Genomic DNA, 19526 nt, shown 5'->3' with positions numbered 1-19526 from the left:
ACTGCCTGTATTATGATAGCTGATTCCCACATTTAACTAAGGTAGGGGGGAAAGGTGCGAGGACAAAATAAATAACCCCAAAGAAAACCATAAAATTCCACCAGGAATGTGATGCTACTTACCTAATGATCAGAATCCATCTGCTGGTACTGCCACCAAGCGAGAACTAATTCATTAGGTAGCAAGACCTCTGAACGAAACTGGAGGTTCCTTGCTAGGGATACCACTCTCACCCTGATGGAAGTGGAATACAAGGTGTTGTGCCTAGGCAAGCAGAGCAACGATGGTAAAAAAAATGAAGGCTCTTACCTAACACAACATAGGTACCTTCATACTCCACAACTCAACAATTTCTTAACTAAATAGGAAAGGTTAGAGCAAAACTACACTAATTGTTCAGGATATGAGTTCCCCGCCGTAATGAGGGGCAAAAGAGCTCTGCATGATTCATAATGAATTTCCACATCTCGCAGATGGTGTGAGGCAAAAATGGAGTTACATCTCCACTGTGCCGCAATGACAACTTTCCCCAGGGAAAGAATCTTAAGGAAACTGAAAGTGGTCGCTAACACTCACACATCGTGAAATCTTACTTTAAGCAGAAATAAAAAAAGTAGAGTCTACATTTGCATGTGCATGTCTGACTAGAGCCTTGAACAGACAATACATGGCATTCTTTGACAAGGGTAAGTCAGGTCTCCTAGGGCTGCAAAAAAGGTTGTTGACATTTCACCTGATTTCCCTAGTTGCTTGCAAATATTATATATAGAGAGCACTCTGACTGGACATAGGGAAGTTTCTTTCCCATCTGGTATCAAAGAAGACAGACTGGGGATCATGAAAGAGCGAGGCAAACGACGAGACTCAAAAGTCATTCTTGGCCCTGAAAAGAGGTAGAAAAGAAAGGACTGCTTCTTGGGTAGTAAAGCCTACACAGCATGAGAAACCCTGAAGCTCACTGAATCGTTTTGTTGAGGCCAAGGATAACAAAAACAGTCTTCACTGTCAAATTCTTAAAGGAGGCTTGCTCAAGGGCTCAAATGGGGCCATATTCAAATACTTAAGCACCACATCCAAATTCCAGCCCAGGGGTTTATTTGGAGACTTAGGCATCTCAATTTGGAAGGAGCAGATGGCCTCCTTAATATCCATGTTAGACAAAATATCTAGGCCAGTATGCCTCAATAAAGAAGCTAACATGGATTGATACGCTTTAATGGCAGGAAGTGACACGTCTCTTGTAGTATAAGTAAAGTAAGAATTTAATGATGTTATTCACAGAGGTACCGGTGCAGGAAAGCCTTCTAGCAGAGCACCAAGCCCTATACAGTATACTGACCACTGTCACTGATACAATGCATTAGTCGACTCCCTTCCGGAATTAAGGATAAGCCTTCTGCATTCCTTCGAAAAACCCCTTGCTCGTAAGACAGTCGAGTGTCTCCAAGCGGTCAGCTGAAGCATGGAGAGGTTTTGGTGAAACCTCATACATCCTGGCTGTTTGAGATGATCTCTCCTTGGTGCTAGAAGCCCTGAACTGGGCAGTCTACTAACAGAGGCAGGAGGTCTGGGAACAATTCTCTGTGGCCACCAAGAGGCAACTCAAGTCATGCATGAATTCACAGCCATATAGAATTTTGCTAGTACTCTTTTTATTATAACAAAGGGGGGGGGGGAACATAGAGGTCTAGATAAGACCAGTCTAATAGCATTGTGTCGGCTGCCCAAGCCTGAGGATCCTGAACTGGAGAGCAGTACATTAGCAGGCGACTGTTGAACGTGGTGGCAAACAGGTCCATAGAGGAGTGCCCCACAGCTTCAACAGGTCTTTGCAGGCTTGTGGAAGCAAGGTCCATTCAGAAGACAGAATCTGGTCCTTTCTGCTCAGTTGGTCTACCACAATGTTCATTTTCCCTGGCACAAAGTGGGGTAGGAGAAGGATCTCCCTTTCTTCTGACCAAGTGAGAATGCAACTTAAAAGGAGGAACAAAGCTTCTGACTTCGTGTCTCCTTGATTGCTCATACATGCCAGTGCTGTTGAGTTGTCTGAAAAGAGTGCTATCTTTCTGTCCTACCAGATCCTCCAATGCTAGATGGGGCTTCCACACTGTCAACATCTCTAACTGACTGATATGGAGTTCTCGTTCCTCTGCAGACCAAACCCCTGCTACTTGCCTGTCTGCTGAGAATGCGTCTGGTTGACCACCCTTCTGAGTGTGCTAATGCAAACCTGTGCACCCACACCGTCAATTGAGGTTGCACCCGCACTGCCAAAGGAATGTGTCTAGTTGACCGCGGTGCTGAGTGTACTACTGCAAACCCATGCACCCACACCGTCAACTGAGGAGAATGATAGGACACCAGTGGCACCCCCTCTTGTTAACTAAGGAACTACCCTGGTATCGTTCCTTAACAACACTACGGAACACCTATCCTCGGATCCTAAGGCTTGGATATCTAAGATGATCCAGGTTATTGAAGTGTGGATTAGGTCAGGCTAGGCTAGGTCTAGTTTAGGCTAGGCCAGGTTGGGATAAGTACCCAAAATAGCCTAACCCAACCTAGACCCTTGAAGAACGAGCAACCACCTTCTGGCTGAAGCCATGAAACAAGAAGTCCCAGGATACTGAAGTGCAGGATTGGTAAGGTTATGCCAGGCTAAGTACCCAACCAAACCTATCCCAACTTAGTCCCTTGTAGAGCAGGGAACTACCTCCTGGTTGATGCCATCAGACAAGTAGTTCCAGGATACTGAAATGCAGGTCTGGTGGGTTAGACTAGAACTAGTTAAGCTGAGCTAAGTTAGGTTAAGTACCCAACTTAATCCGAACCCAACCTAACCTCCTGAAGTGTAGGTGAATGCCCTTTGGTGGATGTTTGCAGCATAGAGTATCTCTGGAGGGGAAGTGTACACAACCACCCCAAGGGGATAGTTGTCATCTCACCATTAGGCTAAGTTCTCTCACCTCTCTGAGAGAGGATGGGAAGGAATGGGGAGACCTTGTCAGAGACTGACCTCCTTTTCCATCTTCAAGAATTAGTCTTCATACTTGCACTAGGAAGAGTATTGCAGAAGAGAACAGAGGATGTTGTACTGAGGAGTAGGCCTGATCCATAGATCTACGGAGCTAGAAAATAATTCTGATTGCACAAGGAAAAAACCTTGCATGATCAGTATTGATTGCATCCTGTTTCGGAAGCGTAGGTCAGTATGGTTCTACAGAACTTCACTGTAAATGAAACCAACCTGCAGTTGAATTTGAACAGGAATCCGAAGAAATCTGTATTGATGAACTGTAACTACCTTGGCTCACAAGAAATGGAATTTCTTTCTACCTGAAAAATGCCAAATTTCTGGCTGAACACAATAAAAAGACGGTCAATTACCACAATGACGGCTGTATGGGTCTGATAGAATGAATTCAATCATTCAGTTGTAGGTGTTGTGAAAAGGATGTTGGATACTATGATGAAAATGACCGATGAAGGTCGTAACTTACATCGGAAACGTCTGGGAGAATGATCCATTCATCTGAATTTCCTGGCCGTTCGTTCAGTGAAGTGGATGTTTACTGAAGGCGGAGGCTGACTGCTACCGATAAGACTCCATCAACTTATGTTATGAAGGACATAGAAATAGTTGGCAGAATGATCCCTTTTGCTTGTATGTGGATGGCAAGGTAACATCCGTTGCCGTTACTATGGTAACCTCCATTGGCCGTTACCAGATGATCAAGCTAAAAACACGTAAGTGAACGAAAGGCATTGCACAGATGTACTGTTGTTGCACTCGCACATGGGTTGTCACCTTTCTAGAAGCCCACAGTACTTCTATCAAAGCTCTTCATTCGACAGAATTGAACAAAATGGTGAAGATTCATTTAAATTATTTTTCTTACAAATTACAGTAATACCCCAAACTTGCACAATTTGAGTTGTGTGAATTCACAGACAAGCGAACTTTCATTGGAACCTAATTGTCATACACGAGTTTTTCACAGACATGTGAACAGTTGTGAATACTGAGAAACCCTGCAAAAGTGTTTAATTTTTTATGTAAATTATAAGTTTCCAAGCTTTTATGTGTAAATTAAATAACATTTAGTAATAAAAGTAATAATTTTTTTTCTCTCTCTCTCTTTTACTGAGATGAGAGAATTTTTATGGTACGTGTAAGTTTATTTGTTTTGTTGGGCTGGTCGGTACCGTTCTCGGCTAGCACTCTGCTGGGCCCGCATTCGAATCTCCGACCGGCCAATGAAGAATTAGAGGAATTTATTTCTAGTGATAGAAATTCATTTCTTGATATAATGTGGTTCGGATTCCACAATAAGGTGTAGGTCCCACTGCTAGGTAACCAATTGGTTCTTAGCCACGTAAAATAAGTCTGATCCTTCGGGCCAGCCCTAGGAGAGCTGTTAATCAGCTCAGTGGTCTGGTTAAACTAAGGTATACTTCTTTGTATGATAAACAAATTTTTTACCTAATAATAAATACTGATTTTCAAATATTAAGATTAATAATAATAATAATAATAATAATAATAATTACAAAATTCGTATGTGATATCTATTTTAAACAAACATATCTTTCCCTCATCTTTTGTTTGAAGCTCAAAGGCAAAGCTGTCAAACATGTCGATTTAACATGACAAGAAAGGAGAGTGTTGCTGATTAGCGGGTCAAAGGTTTCTCTCTCTCTCTCTCTCTCTCTCTCTCTCTCTCTCTCTCTCTCTCTCTCTCTCTCTCTCTCTCTCTCTCTCTCTCTCTCTCTCTCTCTCTCTTGTTCATAGTTAGTGCAACCTACGTACTACTGTTTCTCTGTATGTCTTTAACTGTACAGTAGATAATTTTAAATTGATCTAATTTTACCTGTACCATCTACAAACTGTAAATGTGCTGTTTTAAAACAGAGACAGAGCATTTCAGAGCAAAGAGAAAGAGACAGAATAAAGAAGTTTTTAAAAACGAGGTTGAGAAGACTTCTAAAAATAGATCAGTGGAATGGGGAGAAAGAGAAATAGTATACTAATCTTCACACTCTCCTATAATTTTACGTCAAGCATTTATTTCTTTTTTTAAGGGTTATGAATTAAGCTAACTTTTAAATGAAATTACAGTAACTTTAATTTCATTTAAAAGTTAGTTTAATACTGAATTTCCTTCTTTTGATATCTAACATAAGAATAAATTCTCTCTCTATCTCTCATGTTATTCTCTCTGTCTCCGTAATAATTCATAAATAATTCAACTTGATATTTCAAGTAAGGACAATATCTCTCTCTCTCTCTCTCTCCCTCTCGTTATTCTTCCTGTCTCCGTAATAACTGATAAATAATTTCACTCTCTTAAGTAAGGACAATCTCTCTCTCTCTCTCTCTCTCTCTCTCTCTCTCTCTCTCTCTCTCTCTCTCTCTCTCTCCATACAGTAGATAGTTTAAATGGATCTAATTTTGCCCGTCCTGTCTACGAAGTGTACATGTATGGCAAATACGATCTAAAACATAGAGACATAATAACCAAGAGTTGTGTTAGTCCAAATAAAAAACTATTTGTTCATTAAAAAAAGGTTGAGAGACTTCTAAAAATAGATTGGTCGGAAGGGGAGAGAGAAAGAAATTCTCTTCCAACTCGCTATTTTTATGTCAACCATTTATTTCTTTTTTTAAGGGTAATGTATTAAGCTAACTTTTAAATGAAATTACAGTAACTTTAATTTCATTTAAAAGTTAGCTTAATAATTTGGGAGCATGATTAAGGTCATATTTAGTGTTTAAACTTTCGAAATAAGCATTTAGTAGCATTTTTAGAGACCGTGCCAAACTTACGAGAAAATTCACCTTGTGCAAGGAGTTCTGGAACCTAACCTTGTGTAACTTCGGGGTATGACTGTATACTGAAGATGACGTAAATGAGAGAGAGAGAGAGAGAGAGAGAGAGAGAGAGAGAGAGAGAGAGAAATAATTTTTAAAACTGCTTTTATTTCATCCTTTTATATGAGAAAAAATCTGTCCAAATGCCATACAATAAAATCTTTTTCTTCATTTTTTACAATTGTCTTTATTTCTTCTTCTTTTGTTCATTCCCAATATTTTTCTTCAATCAAATACAGACACTCCTCTACTTACAAACTTTCAAAGATATGAACATCAGTGCTCATAAATTCAATTTTTGTTCGGAGAGCTCTGAGCCGTGACCTGCAAGTCCAAATTTTGTTGCAAGGGCCTGCCTTGACTTAGTTATAATTTCTGCTGCTACCCACACTGGACAGCAACGTACCTGACGCCACTACGCATCCCAGTTTCTCTGAACCTACGTTAGTGGCGATTCATTCGTGTGCTTTTATCATGAAATATTTACTGCATCCATTAATATATTATTGCTAATGGCAAGCGCAAGGCCACTGATGAAGGTGGTAGTGTTAAAAAGCGGCACACCATCTCAGTGGAAACTAAAGTGGCTATAATAAAGAAGTTAGAAAGTGTTGAATAGATGGTTGCCATAGCAAGCCATTATAAGATGACTCGCTCGACCACTGGCACAATTTTGAAGAACAAAGACACACTTATGGAGCACGTGAAAAGTGCTGTGCCAATGCAGTCAACAATTATGCGTATGAGAAGAGGGAGGGTGGTAGAAGAAATGGAAAAACTTCTGGTTATCTGGATGGAACACCTGAGACAAAGGTCTGTACCGCTTAGCCTCATGCTGATTTTAGCCTTTTCATTGACTTGAAGGCTAAGGATGGCAAAAGTGCTAAAGATGAAACACTTGCTGCAAGTCATGGATGGTTTCATTGCTTCAAAAAACGAGCCAACTTGCATCACGTCTGTAAGCGGTGAAGCAGCGAGCACCGACAAAGCAGCAGCTGAAAAATTTCCCGAGAAGCTCAAGGAAATAATAAAGTAGGTTATACCCCTCAGCCAATTTTTAATATAGACGAGACAGGCCTTTTCTTGAAAAAAATGCCAAACAAAACATATATTAGCTGTGAAGAGAAGACAATGCCAGGATTTAAGGTGGCGAAGGACAGGCTAACGTTACTGCTGGGTGGCAATTGTTCAGGAGACATGAAGCTGAAACCTCCCCTTGTGTATTGGGCAGCAAATCCATGGGCAGTGAAAAATATGACAAAAAGTTCTCTACCTGTAATCTGGATGGCCAATAAGAAAGCCTGGGTGCTTCTTGCTGTGTTTGAGGACTGGTTTTTCCATCACTTTATCCTCAAAGTCCAGCTGCACTGCACAGAGAATAACATTCCATTTAAGATTCTCTTAATTTTGGACAATGGCCCTGGTCACTCACCACACTTAGATGATTTCCATCTGGATGTTCAAGTTGTTTATTTACCACCTAATACAACTTCACTCATTCAGCCAATAGATCACCCATTCAGCCAATGGGTCAGGGCATAATAGCAAATTTCAAAGAATACTACACTCACTGTATGTATAAGCAAGCATTAAAGGAGATAAATGATGCAGATGTGACCTTACATGACTTCTGGAAGGGTTACAACATTTACAATTGTGTAAAGAACATTGATGCTGCATGGCGAGAAGTAAGTGAGATGGCGAGAAGTAATGAGATCAACATGAATGGAATATGGAAGGCCTTATGCCCACAGTTTGTTATGACTTCAGAGGGTTTAATCAAGAAGAGGAGGAAAAGGGAATTGTTAACAGTCTCACTGACGTAAGTGAAAAGTTAAACCTTGACATAGGGGAAGAGGACTTTCAAGAGCTGTTTGAGTCATTCAGAGGAGCTGATGAATGAGGATTTGATGGAACTGGAAGAACAGCAAAAAACAGAAGAAAATGGAGAACAACAACTTGTTCCTGCACAGAAGTTTGAAACAAAATTGATGGGCAAGGGGTTTTCTCTTTAAAAATAAATTGTTGACTACTTTTAAGAGTCAGGGCTCCAATGTTGAGAGGTTCTCAAAAGTATAAATAACAGTCAATGATGCTTTCCAGTGTTATCGTATCATACACAATGAAAAGAAAAGAAAAACAAAGCAAACTTCCACAGACAAATTCTTTAAACCAGTGTCTTTGACCTCAAGAGCCTCCCCACCTCCAATGACTGCTTCCTCCCCAAATGAAGAGGAAAGTGATGAAAAAATCCTTGCCGAAGAAAGCGAAAACGAAGATGTTGACGACCCGCCACCCCTGTATTAATTCCCCACTGCCCTCCCCCTCTCATCATCCATCATGACAAGCCTAAGACACCAGTTTCAAAGGTAAGAAAACTGTACATGTACTCTACATTTACTGCATTACCATAATTTGTTTAATGTTAGGTCTTATATATCATTTGTATTAATAAAATATTCTATACAATACAGTAACAGTACTAGTATTGGGTTTTAGTATGAAAAAACCTAAACAGTACTGTACGTACTGACTTTGCATATACGCAGTTCAACTTACTAACAAAATGAACTTCAACAACCGTTTGGAACGCAACGCTTTCGTAAGTAGAGGAGCATCTATGCTGTCTTTTTCTTACCTTACTTTCATGGAAATATTGTCTACATGTGTTCTCACTTCCCAAGGCAGATTTAGTTCCAGGCATACCTTTGCCTAGCCTCAATGTCTGGCCATCTTTCCCAAGTCACTGTTTTTTCCTTATATATTTTTCAATCTGCTGCTTTACCGGCTACACTTGCAACTACTTTTCCAAAGGCACTGACTGCTCCAATGCTGCCAGTTGTGCCTACTTCCTCCACTTTCCCTCCTACACCAGTGGTTGTTCTGAAGATACTGCCTGCACTAATAACAGCTTCAACTGCTTCTGCTGTCACTACTGGGCCTGATGCAGTCCCATGTCCACTAGTTTCAGGTAAACCAGGATGTCTTTGCTTTCACACCTGAAGCCATTGTTCATTTCTACCAACCTTCAACTATCAACCTCTACTACACATCGGTGTCTCAGAAGTTGGTATTATCTTCAATCAAAAGCTACAGAGCAGCCCTTTCAATCAGGGCACTCCTCCATCATTTCAAGAACATCCACTAGTGGGGTGATCCAGCCACTGTCAGTGGACGTCTCCTTGGCTTTTGAAGCCTTACATGGACCTCATGCAACCACTGAGTGAGGCATGTATGCTACATTTTCTTCCTCACTGGCCTTTGCATCTTCAAGGTGTGTGAGTGAGTTGCATGTATTATCAAGCAACATCATGCATAACAGAGGTTGGTCATCTGTGGGCCTTTCATTCACACCTAGTTTTGTCACCAACACAATGTTTCTACACTGCCAATCACCATGCCTTCTCTGAGAACGTCATTTACTGCTTGAAATTACCACACTTCCCTTTACTATTCTTCATGTTGTCTACTGTCTCTCCAGAAAATGCAACATTATGGATATCTTAATCATGGGTACAGCACTTGAGTTTGCCATATATATTAATACATTACTGCTGTTCAACCATTATCAATATAATAGCTTTTTTCAGACAAAGGCCTTATCAAATGATGGCAAGATTGGACCATGGTACAGCTAATGAAGTTGAACAGCTTCGTTTGTACAGAGCCAAAGGAACAGATAAAAAGTAAATGACAGATGGAAATTCTGTAGTGACACAGCAAAGAAATTTCTGAAGTTCGAAGATATATCTTGGTCACTGAACTCTTTTAATTTTTGTTCTTCAATGATATAATACTATAACTTATAGTTGCATTATAATGTACTTCATGGCCCCTTATTTTGTTTTCTAAAATGCTGATGCAGCATGAGAAAGAGTACAAAATATAATCAGTTACTCTTATCATTGTAGCTATTGGGAAATAGAACCTGCATCAACTAGAAATTCTGGTAATGGTAATATCAAATAATTCTACCATGCAAAGCTATTGAACATTAAAAGGTTTGGTGGAGTTACAAGAAAGAGGGCTTAAAATATCTAAAAATCTGAGTACCATGTAGAAACAGAGGAATTACCACAGCCATGTAATACAAAAATCTCTTTTTCTTACCATATCACCACTTATATTTGCTGACAATTTTCTCTCAAATCTTCGGCCTGATGGTCCAGCTACTTCACAAGTTTGCAGTCTTGGGTCAGTGTGTGAAAGCCGTTCCAATGCCTGGCCTTCTGACGGTATTCGAGTTAGATGAACCATTGAAATACGGCACTCATTATAGGAAAAGAGTATGTGATGTTTTGTTATTATAACTGGGGAAAAAATGAAAAAATAATAGATATTTCAGGAACGACTTTCAATTGTTAAAAACTATCTAATATTCCTAAAATAATTTCAGTAATATATATCAAACTACTGCAGCAGGTGTCTTGCCACCAGTAATTCAGCTATGTATTACTATTCTTAAACTTATTTAGGTCTTTTTCAAAGGAATTTGTATACAGTCAACCCCTGAGTATTCACAGGGGATGTGTACCACAATCCCCGCCGAATAGACAAAATCCACGAATACTTAAAACCCCTCTAAAAATGCTTAGAACTGCCTATTTTGATAGTTCAAACACAAAAAAAAAAACTCTAAAAACACTTATAACTTAGTACTTTCAGTTTTATCACAAAAAGTGCATTTAGTCATGAAAATTATATGAAAATACAGTAATTAGAGAATATTTCTCAGTGAAAAATACCAAAAATAGGCAATTTTCCATGAATAATATGTACATATCTTCCACAGAGAAATCCGCGAATCAGTGAGTCTGCGAATTGCTAAGTCCACGAATCTGGAACCATGAATAGGCGGGGGTCGACTGTAGACCTAATTTGTCTATTAGCATCTAAAAGCCTAAAATCCTCAGAAGCATTACACAAAAACCAATGGGCGACCCATCCACCTGAAATCCCATCAGTCTTGGACTACTGAGAATCCTAAGGGGATTTCTTCTACAAAGAAATATTTTCTATCCCATTTATTATGAAATGAAAAACTGTAAGAAATTTGATACCTTTACTGTTTTGGGTCTTCAAACCATTCCACTACAAGACAGACTAGCGATTGGCTCGGCAGTTATGCATAGGGTACTTTGTCCTATGCAGTAGAACCTTCTCATCATTTGGATTTAAGTACTTCCTGAGCTAGTAAAATAATTTAAGAGCCTATAACATGAAATATCACCAAAAACTACACATCAAACATTTCTGTCCTCTAGTTATGATCTGCACAACATGATTCTATTACTATTAAGTAGCTTAAGTAGCTTAAGCAGCTCAGTGAGTCTCAATTTTAGGTACTCAATAGGTAAACAGTTACTGCTTCAATATTTTTTCAAGCTATCTTCCATGATTTACAATAAAAAAACAGCCAAGTTTATAATGATTTGGGGGGGTTCATAATGTGTCAGCTGAGCCTCTGAACAAAACCAATTGGATTATAAAGCAATTCCGGAACTTCATTACAATGACTGCCTGGATGCTGCTGAGTTTCTATTGAAGTTTCTTAATCTCACGAATTTGTCTCTTTGTGGCTGCCAGTAAATTATACAACAGGTGTCCAAAGTTTGTTTCTTAACATTCCGATAGTTCTTTGGACCAATTACAAACAGGTGAATGAAGCCAGGGGTACAATCATATCATACTTATACCTGCAAGCAGGCTTACATAGATTCTATGAGTTTTTTAACTGGCTATCAAAACTGGGAGGGGGGGGAGCTCTTCTTATTGGCTAGTTGAGGATGATTCATCGGGGAGAGTTTGGCTGAGCACCGAAGGCACTGACTGGCTGGTGCCAGGTCCCAGAAGTTCAGTTAGTAGGGAGCGCTACCTTGGTGCTCTCCTGATGGCAGTAGGGAGGACAGCGGTCTGATGTGTTCTCCCACATAGTTCTGACAGATTACCCCTTCATGTAGGTGTATGGTGAGAGTTATAGTCATACCCATGTAGGAATGGCAGCATCCATTCTCAGGGAATGATGTTTGATAAACTACTCTTCTCTTTATGGGATCAATGATAGTGATGAGGCTGTTCCTCATAAGGTACTGGGTAGTTACCTGATCCTTACAGTGGAGCTTAAGGTTAACTTTTCTGTCTGCGTCAGTGGATTTTACATGGTCACCAATGATGTATAAAAGAAAGACGAGGCAGCAGTGAACATCACTGGTGCTCATGTAAAACCCATCAATTCAGACAGAAATGCTTACCCTACAATTCACTATAAGGATCAGAAGCTGCCCAGTACCTCATGAGGAACAGCCCCTTTGCCAGCAATGATCCCATAAAGAGGCCAAGAGTAGTTGAACAAATATCATGCCCTGAGGAAGGATATTACCATTCCTACATAGGAATGACAACTCACCTCTCCAAGAGGATCACCATCCACCTAAATGAAGAGGAAATTCACCAGCACCACATAAGGGAATGCAGCGGTGGCCCCCATGGAGGCCCTTATCATCCTCCAATGGAAACGTCGCTGAACATAACCCTGCAGATGATTCTTCTCCTTACCTCCATCAGGAGGGCCGCAAGGCAAAACTGAGATTACCCTCAGCCACCTACTACTTAAGGCAATGCACCCTACAAGCAGAGCTCCTGGGACCTGGTGCCAGCTGATCAGTGCCTTTGGTGCTCAACCAGACTCTCCTGGATGAATCATCCTGCTCCCGGCCAACAGGAATAGCCGCCTCCCCACTTGTTTCGCCAGTTAATCAAAAAACACCTAAAATCTCTGAAATCCGCTTGTGGGTATAAATATGGCATGATTGTAACCCTAGCTTCATTCGCCTTTTTGTAAGCGATAGAAAGCTCTATCGCTATAACAGGTTTTGAGTAATGGAAGGGCTAACTCGTATGAGTATTAATATTACACGCCATACGATTTGGAAGCATTCAGCAGGAAAGAGGTTCATATCACTTCAACCGTCGATAATTGATTTATGGCAATTGCAGTATCTCAGCGCGTGGCAGAGGGGGCTCAGTATGCCTTGAGATTTCATGGGGAGATGTACTGTCTCTCTGTAGCTCCAGGACATCTTTTTAATTATTTGGTCATAAATATACCCAGGGATTGCTGTGGGTTTTAGTTCTTATCTTTCAGGATAGTGTGTCAGCTATAATTGTAATTTTGCAAAGAAAACTGCAAAGAAACATTAGAAAAATCATGTATACTGTACCTCACAAAAAGCTACTGCATCTGGCCATCTCAGTACATCTCGTAAATATTTTACAACAAATATACAGTACTGAGAGTTTGTTATTGATTTTAGTTCTTATCTGTTATGATACTGTTGTGAGCTATAATTATAATTTTACAAAATAAAATAAAATAAATCATTGTAAAAAACATGTATAACTTGGTAAAATTACCATATTTTTATGTGTCTTGTAAATAGTCACTTTCAACTTCCCATGGAATGTAGGGGAAAAATTTTTAGAATTTTTTTCTTACACCATGTGCATTTGCATATCATCCTCTTTCCATTAATATGTTTTTTCTTAAACTGGCCAACCTTAAAGTTTGCCCGGTGGGGGTGTGTTCAATAAATATTTAGTCCGTCCTTTAAGGGTTAAGGAATAAATGAACTTTGGACAGCTGTTATATAATTTACCTGCTGCTACAAAGAAACTCATTTGGGAGAATGAGGAACTGCAATATAAACTCAACAGTATCCAGACAGCCATTCTTATCAATAAAGTTTCTTTGAAAGAGGGTCTTCTTTTGAGCTATTCTGTAACCTAATTCTTCTTGATATATAGTATCAGCTCAAGAATACTGGTTTTACTGCCAACATTATGCCCTTATTCTATGTTCGCCCAATGCTTCTGAAGCAAGAAGCTACTATGTACAACTAGACTTGGCTTACTCCTAAGCCTATGGCTGGAAGTGCAATGATCACATGGTCAAACAGGGCTGACATTTCTAAACATTCATAAGTCTTGCTCAAAATGATTTTCTTGAATATAAAATGTATATTGGAAATATAATAAGTTAAAAAGGCTGAACAGGCACACATAAAGACAGAAGGGAAAAGAGAAGTAAATACACAAGACAATGCAATTGGGGATAAAAAAAATGCTGCAAAGAATTACACATCCCACCACAGGAAATAACCAGAGGATATCAAATGACGATTTGGTTATGTTCTCAATGACCAGTTATTTAAGTGCTCAATGACCAGTTATCTAAGTGTAAGTTTTAACATTAAATTTGGGAGTTTTAACTCTAGCAAGGAAGTTATATATCAGGTTCAGCTTGTCTGTCTGTGTGTTTCTTTGCAGGATTAAGTGAAAACTAATTCACAGACCTCTACAATCTTTTTTTTCCAAGATTCTAATGACTTGATAATATTCATTGTCTTAGTGGATGTTATGGGTTAATTCTAGTTTACTTATCCGTAACTTTTCTGTTTCATTTATGAACTTAACTTTTTAACTTTTTTATAAAGTATCATTTTGTGTATGTTGTTCACAGTTGCAAATAAACATGAAATGAGCAGGTTGCAAGTAGAAAAAATGTGCAATAAGAGAATGTGCTTTTCTTTCTTTAAATCTTCAGCTGACAACCCTAATGGACAGCATCAAGACTAAATACCCAAGAAGGCTCCAAAGGGAAATCAGCCTGCATTAAGTGATAAATTACAGGAGGTGATGAATAATTAAATATGAAGGAATAGAAAATAAAACTAATACACCTGCATTTAGGAGACACAGCAGAAAGGATGAATTAATGTGTTCATCACTTAAACATCTGCAGATCAGAATGCTCCACAATTGCACTAGGCAAACTATTCCACATTTTAGTTATTGCCCAGATAAAAATCCAAGGAAAATTAGTTGTATTAAACCTGATGCTAGAAAATGATGCACTTTGCTGCAGCAGCCTGCCTAGTGTTGCAAGCAAAAACAGCTAGGTCAGGTAAAGAAGAATACAGTATAAAGGATGTTGTCTTTGTAGCAAATTTTATACAACAAATATAATACACTCACTTTACACCCATGCCAAAAGTCAACATTAAGGGTTGGCAAGATAAACTTGACTGATGACTCTATTCAAGAGTTTGAGATGAGAGTCAGTACCCAATGGCCACACTGGAGAGCAGTACTCCAAACAAGGGAGAAGAAAAGAATGAAAAAACTTAGATATAACAGCTTCATCATGAAACATTTGAAAACATTTCTGCAATATAGTATACCAACTTTTTGAGAAACCGGAAGCAATATTACATACAGACTTCTCAAAAGTCAATTTCTTATCAAAAGTTACATCTAAAATCTTAAAAGTCACTGACATATAAAACTGTACCATTTAAATGTAAATCAGGATGCAAAGGCAGAAGTGTTTTGGATTGACTAACCACCATATTCTGAGTTTTAGAAGAGTTAAGCTTTATGCCCCAGAGCCTACTCCACTCATGAATACTTGCCAGATCTTTATTCAAGGATTCAGCAACCACTGGCCTAAGGCATGGAGAAGGAACAACAGCTAGAAGAGTAGCATCATCAGCACAAGCAATCAGTTTGTTCTCCAGACCTTACCACATGTCACTAGTATAGATAATAAATAGCAAAGGTTACAGAAAACACTAACTTGAGGAACACCTGAAGTGATGTTACTATTACCTACTATACTGGCCATCAAAACAGACCCTTTGGGTTCTGCCTATTAAAAAATCATTTAAAATATAAATAGGAAATCCAACAATTTCCAATTATCTTAGCTTGCACATAAATGCATCATGATTCACATGGTCAAAGGCTGCAATAAAATCTAGACTGACCATGGGTGCCTTAGCACACTCATTGAAAGCATTCTGCCAGATAGCAAGCATTGACAAGAGTGAATTACAAGTACCACAGCCCTCAGGAAACCTAAATTGTAATGCTGGTAGCAGATTATTATCTTCAAAATCTACAAAGATGAAGCAAAACTTGAAAGTCCAACTAATCTGAAAATAGTAGTACTCTCTGGATCAATGAAATCAACATTCTTTTTAAGATAGATGGAAAAGATCCCATTAAGGCTTATGCCGCCAAAACTGTGAGCCCCAACAGCAAAGTTTTGACTTCTTTAGACTTGAAGACCACTGAACGCAACTTAGCCTCTGGAAAACATGACTGAAGCAACACCACCGACTCCCCACACTGTTTGCTTACAAAAACTTGAGCCAAAAGTTCTGGCTTCTGTTTAGGGCAATATATGGCAGTTCCATCAGCTCCTACACAGGAAGGCAGGCTTGAATCAATTCCACAGACTGATGACCTAAGAGTAAGCCACCACTTATGGTCATCACCAATGAAGAGCAAGATCTCTTTCACCCCTCATTATAAGCTCTCTCAGCTTTCTCATACCACCTGAGCTTGACTTCTAAGCACAATGAAATTACACCATAAAAAGTCCAGTCAATTGTCTCCATAAATGACAAGCTTCCTTTTTCATGATAGACAAGCTTAAATGCAGCAATAAACATGGTTTATCTTCAAGATAAAACTTCAGCATTTTTTAACAATTCTCCTCTCAATAATACTCTCAAGGTGATCATTTAAACACTCAATAACATTCTGACTTCTATATATGAGACAATGCATACTTAAAACTTATTTTGCTCAGGTAACATCTCAACTAAGTGAAGCTAAAAGGTTCTAATCCGTGCACTATCTAGTTGATTAATTTCTTGTGTTGACTTCTGACATCTTATTCCTCTTACAAACTAATGTTAGCAGTGTTTATGAATGAATTAACATACACTTAACAAATACATAATTTATATTACAATAACATGCAAGCAAGCAAACTTTTCTGCAAAATAATACTAAGTATGCAAGCAAAGTAAGCTTACCATCTGCAAGATGCTCTGATAGAAGTTTTCCAACAAGAAATTTGTCAAACACTATTTTAGTTAGATCTCCAGTCATAGGATTGATGGTGAAAGTTGTTATGACTCCTGAAGCAAAAATAAGCTGGTATACAGCATGTGTTTGCCATCCTTCCCACACCACTCTTTCTTTTGACAAAAGTTCCTGTAAAGTGCAAACAAGTATTTCAGTGTAAAAGACAAAAAACTTTGAGTCTAAGGAAAGAGCAAATGATCAGCAGTTTCAGTGAGTTGCTACAGGAAATCAGGAAATCATATGCATATAACTGTATCTTATCTTTAAACCTGAACTGCCTCAGCAGACTTTAAAACTGACTTACCAACGGCAGTCAAGGAGACATGCCTTTAGGATCTATTATTCCTACAGGAAGACCTTCACTCCACCTACCTGTAATCCAGTTCCTTCATTAAGCAATGATTTCAAATTTCAAACATATGTTCATGAACGTATAGACATGCACATGTACTTTATTTCAGTTTATCTTTATTTGGGGTTGCTGTTTTCAATAAGCCCAGTGGCACAGCCAAGGGACCATGGCCCCCCAACTATAAAATTATAAGCAGTTTTTCAAGATTGTCGATATTTTTTCGGGGGAAAAATTGGCCAAATTTTTTTGTGTTTGCGTGCATTCATTCAACTATTCTTCTACACACACACGCACATACGTACATACATATATACACATATATACATATACATATATATTGTATAAATATATAATATATATATATATACAGTATATACAAATATACATATATATACATACATATACTGTATATATATATACACAAATATATATACATAAACCTGTATACATATATATACACATATATATACTTATATATACTATATATACATATAATGTATATATACATATATACATACACACACACACACACACACACACACACACACACTATATATATATATATATATATATATATATATATATATATATATATATATACATACATACATATATATATATATATACAGTATATAAATTTATGTATATTTTGTGTGTATGTACTGTATGTGGGTGTGTAACATACATACATACATACATATATATATATATATATATATATATATATATATATATATATATATATATATATATATATATATATATATATATATATATATACAGGCAGTCCCCAGTTATCGGCAGCGGTTCTGTTCTGAGGGTGTGATGATAACCAAAAATCGCCGCTAACCGAAAATCAGCAATTTTTGGCGTTTTTTCAGCGTTTTTCTGGGCTTATTGGCACCGAAGAGTGCCAATTTTCAGTTATCAGCACCTCTGTTAGGTAAATAACGGCAACAGTACCCAATTATCAGCACTGCTAATCGGAAGTCTGCAATTTTCAGCGCCAAAAATTGCCGATTTTCATCGCTAGACAAGCACCGCAAAACCGGATCGCCGTTAACCGAGCCCGCTGTTAACCAGGGACTGTATATATATATATATATATATATATATATATATATATATATATATATATATATATATATACATATATATAGTGTTTGTGCATATACATGTCTGTAGCCTACATATAAATATATATGATGAATGCAGCCAATATATATATATATATATATATTGTTTTATCTCCCGATATATTGATATATTTTGTATGTAGACTTGATATTGGTTTCGGGGATGTTTTGTAAGTTCCTGATTAGCCTATTCTGAAAAGGCGTTAACATTAAAAATCTGCTAGCCTATTCTGAAAAAGCATTAACATTAAAAATCTGCAAGTCAAAACAGGCAAATACCCAAAAATTGTGTTGAATGTGTTCTGGAGGCCCGTCCCGATTGACAATGCATCATTGGCTGCATTGTATGGCCTGCTGTGAATTTTCTAGTTTATTATCCTTTTTTTAAAGATCAGGACAATAGAAGTTCCCCAAATGAGTGGGAAAAGGGGTGCGCTAAAAAAGAAAAAAATTATATATATATATATATATATATATATATATATATATATATATATATATATATATATATATATATGTGAGTGTGTGCGTGTACAGTCATAAAAAATTTGTGCAATACTGAAAACTGTCTTGACTGTTTGGCCCCCTGCAATCAAAAATACTGGCTATGACACTGAACGAGCCTCATCCAGCTGTTTCCCTAGTTGGGGTTGCTATTTTCAATGAACTTCCTCCAGCTGTTTCTATCTTGAACAGCTCATTTCTGTTTGGTTTCAGATGTTTATTTGTACAGATGTCCTTCTTGATGCCAATCCTCTCAATTTATCTAGACTTGGGACCAGAAATGAGTTGGGCTAGCTTGCCCCCGCCCCCACCCCCAAGCGGGATAGACATACACACATGCACAACAACAAAAAAATTTAAGTACATACAACATAAAATCTTACTTCGGGAATGACAAAACATAAACAATGCATTATACACAGTACATGACAATCAAACTACTGTACCAAACTACATTAGGTAATGTACGGTAAATTTTACTAAGACTCAAGTGTCCCAAGTCGCCAAAAAAACTTTGGGGCCTCACTATATATATATATATATATATATATATATATATATATATATATATATATATATATATATATATATATATATATATATATATATATATATATATATATATATATATATATATATATATATATATATATATATATATATATATATATATATATATATATATATATATATATATATATATATATATATATATATATATATATAT

At 37.8% G+C, this 19526-nt stretch overlaps 1 protein-coding gene across 6 annotated transcripts in view; it reads right to left on the bottom strand.

Annotated features, from left to right (window-relative positions):
- frtz (WD repeat-containing and planar cell polarity effector protein fritz) overlaps nucleotides 1–19526 on the bottom strand; it is a 111035-nt gene that overhangs the window by 66403 nt on the left and 25106 nt on the right. For all 6 annotated transcript variants that reach the window (XM_067113722.1, XM_067113721.1, XM_067113720.1 and 3 more), the window contains exons 4-5: nucleotides 16756–16936; nucleotides 9983–10182 (exon numbers count right to left, since the gene is read on the bottom strand). In XM_067113722.1, the coding sequence (XP_066969823.1) occupies nucleotides 9983–10182; nucleotides 16756–16936 (381 nt within the window). The remainder of the gene's footprint in view (nucleotides 1–9982; nucleotides 10183–16755; nucleotides 16937–19526) is intronic.

The sequence above is a fragment of the Macrobrachium rosenbergii genome, chromosome 12 (genome assembly GCF_040412425.1).
Source record: "Macrobrachium rosenbergii isolate ZJJX-2024 chromosome 12, ASM4041242v1, whole genome shotgun sequence".
Taxonomy (NCBI): domain Eukaryota; kingdom Metazoa; phylum Arthropoda; class Malacostraca; order Decapoda; family Palaemonidae; genus Macrobrachium; species Macrobrachium rosenbergii.
The sequence above is the reverse complement of the archived record's forward strand: the minus strand, read 5'-3'. Positions and strand labels throughout refer to the sequence as shown.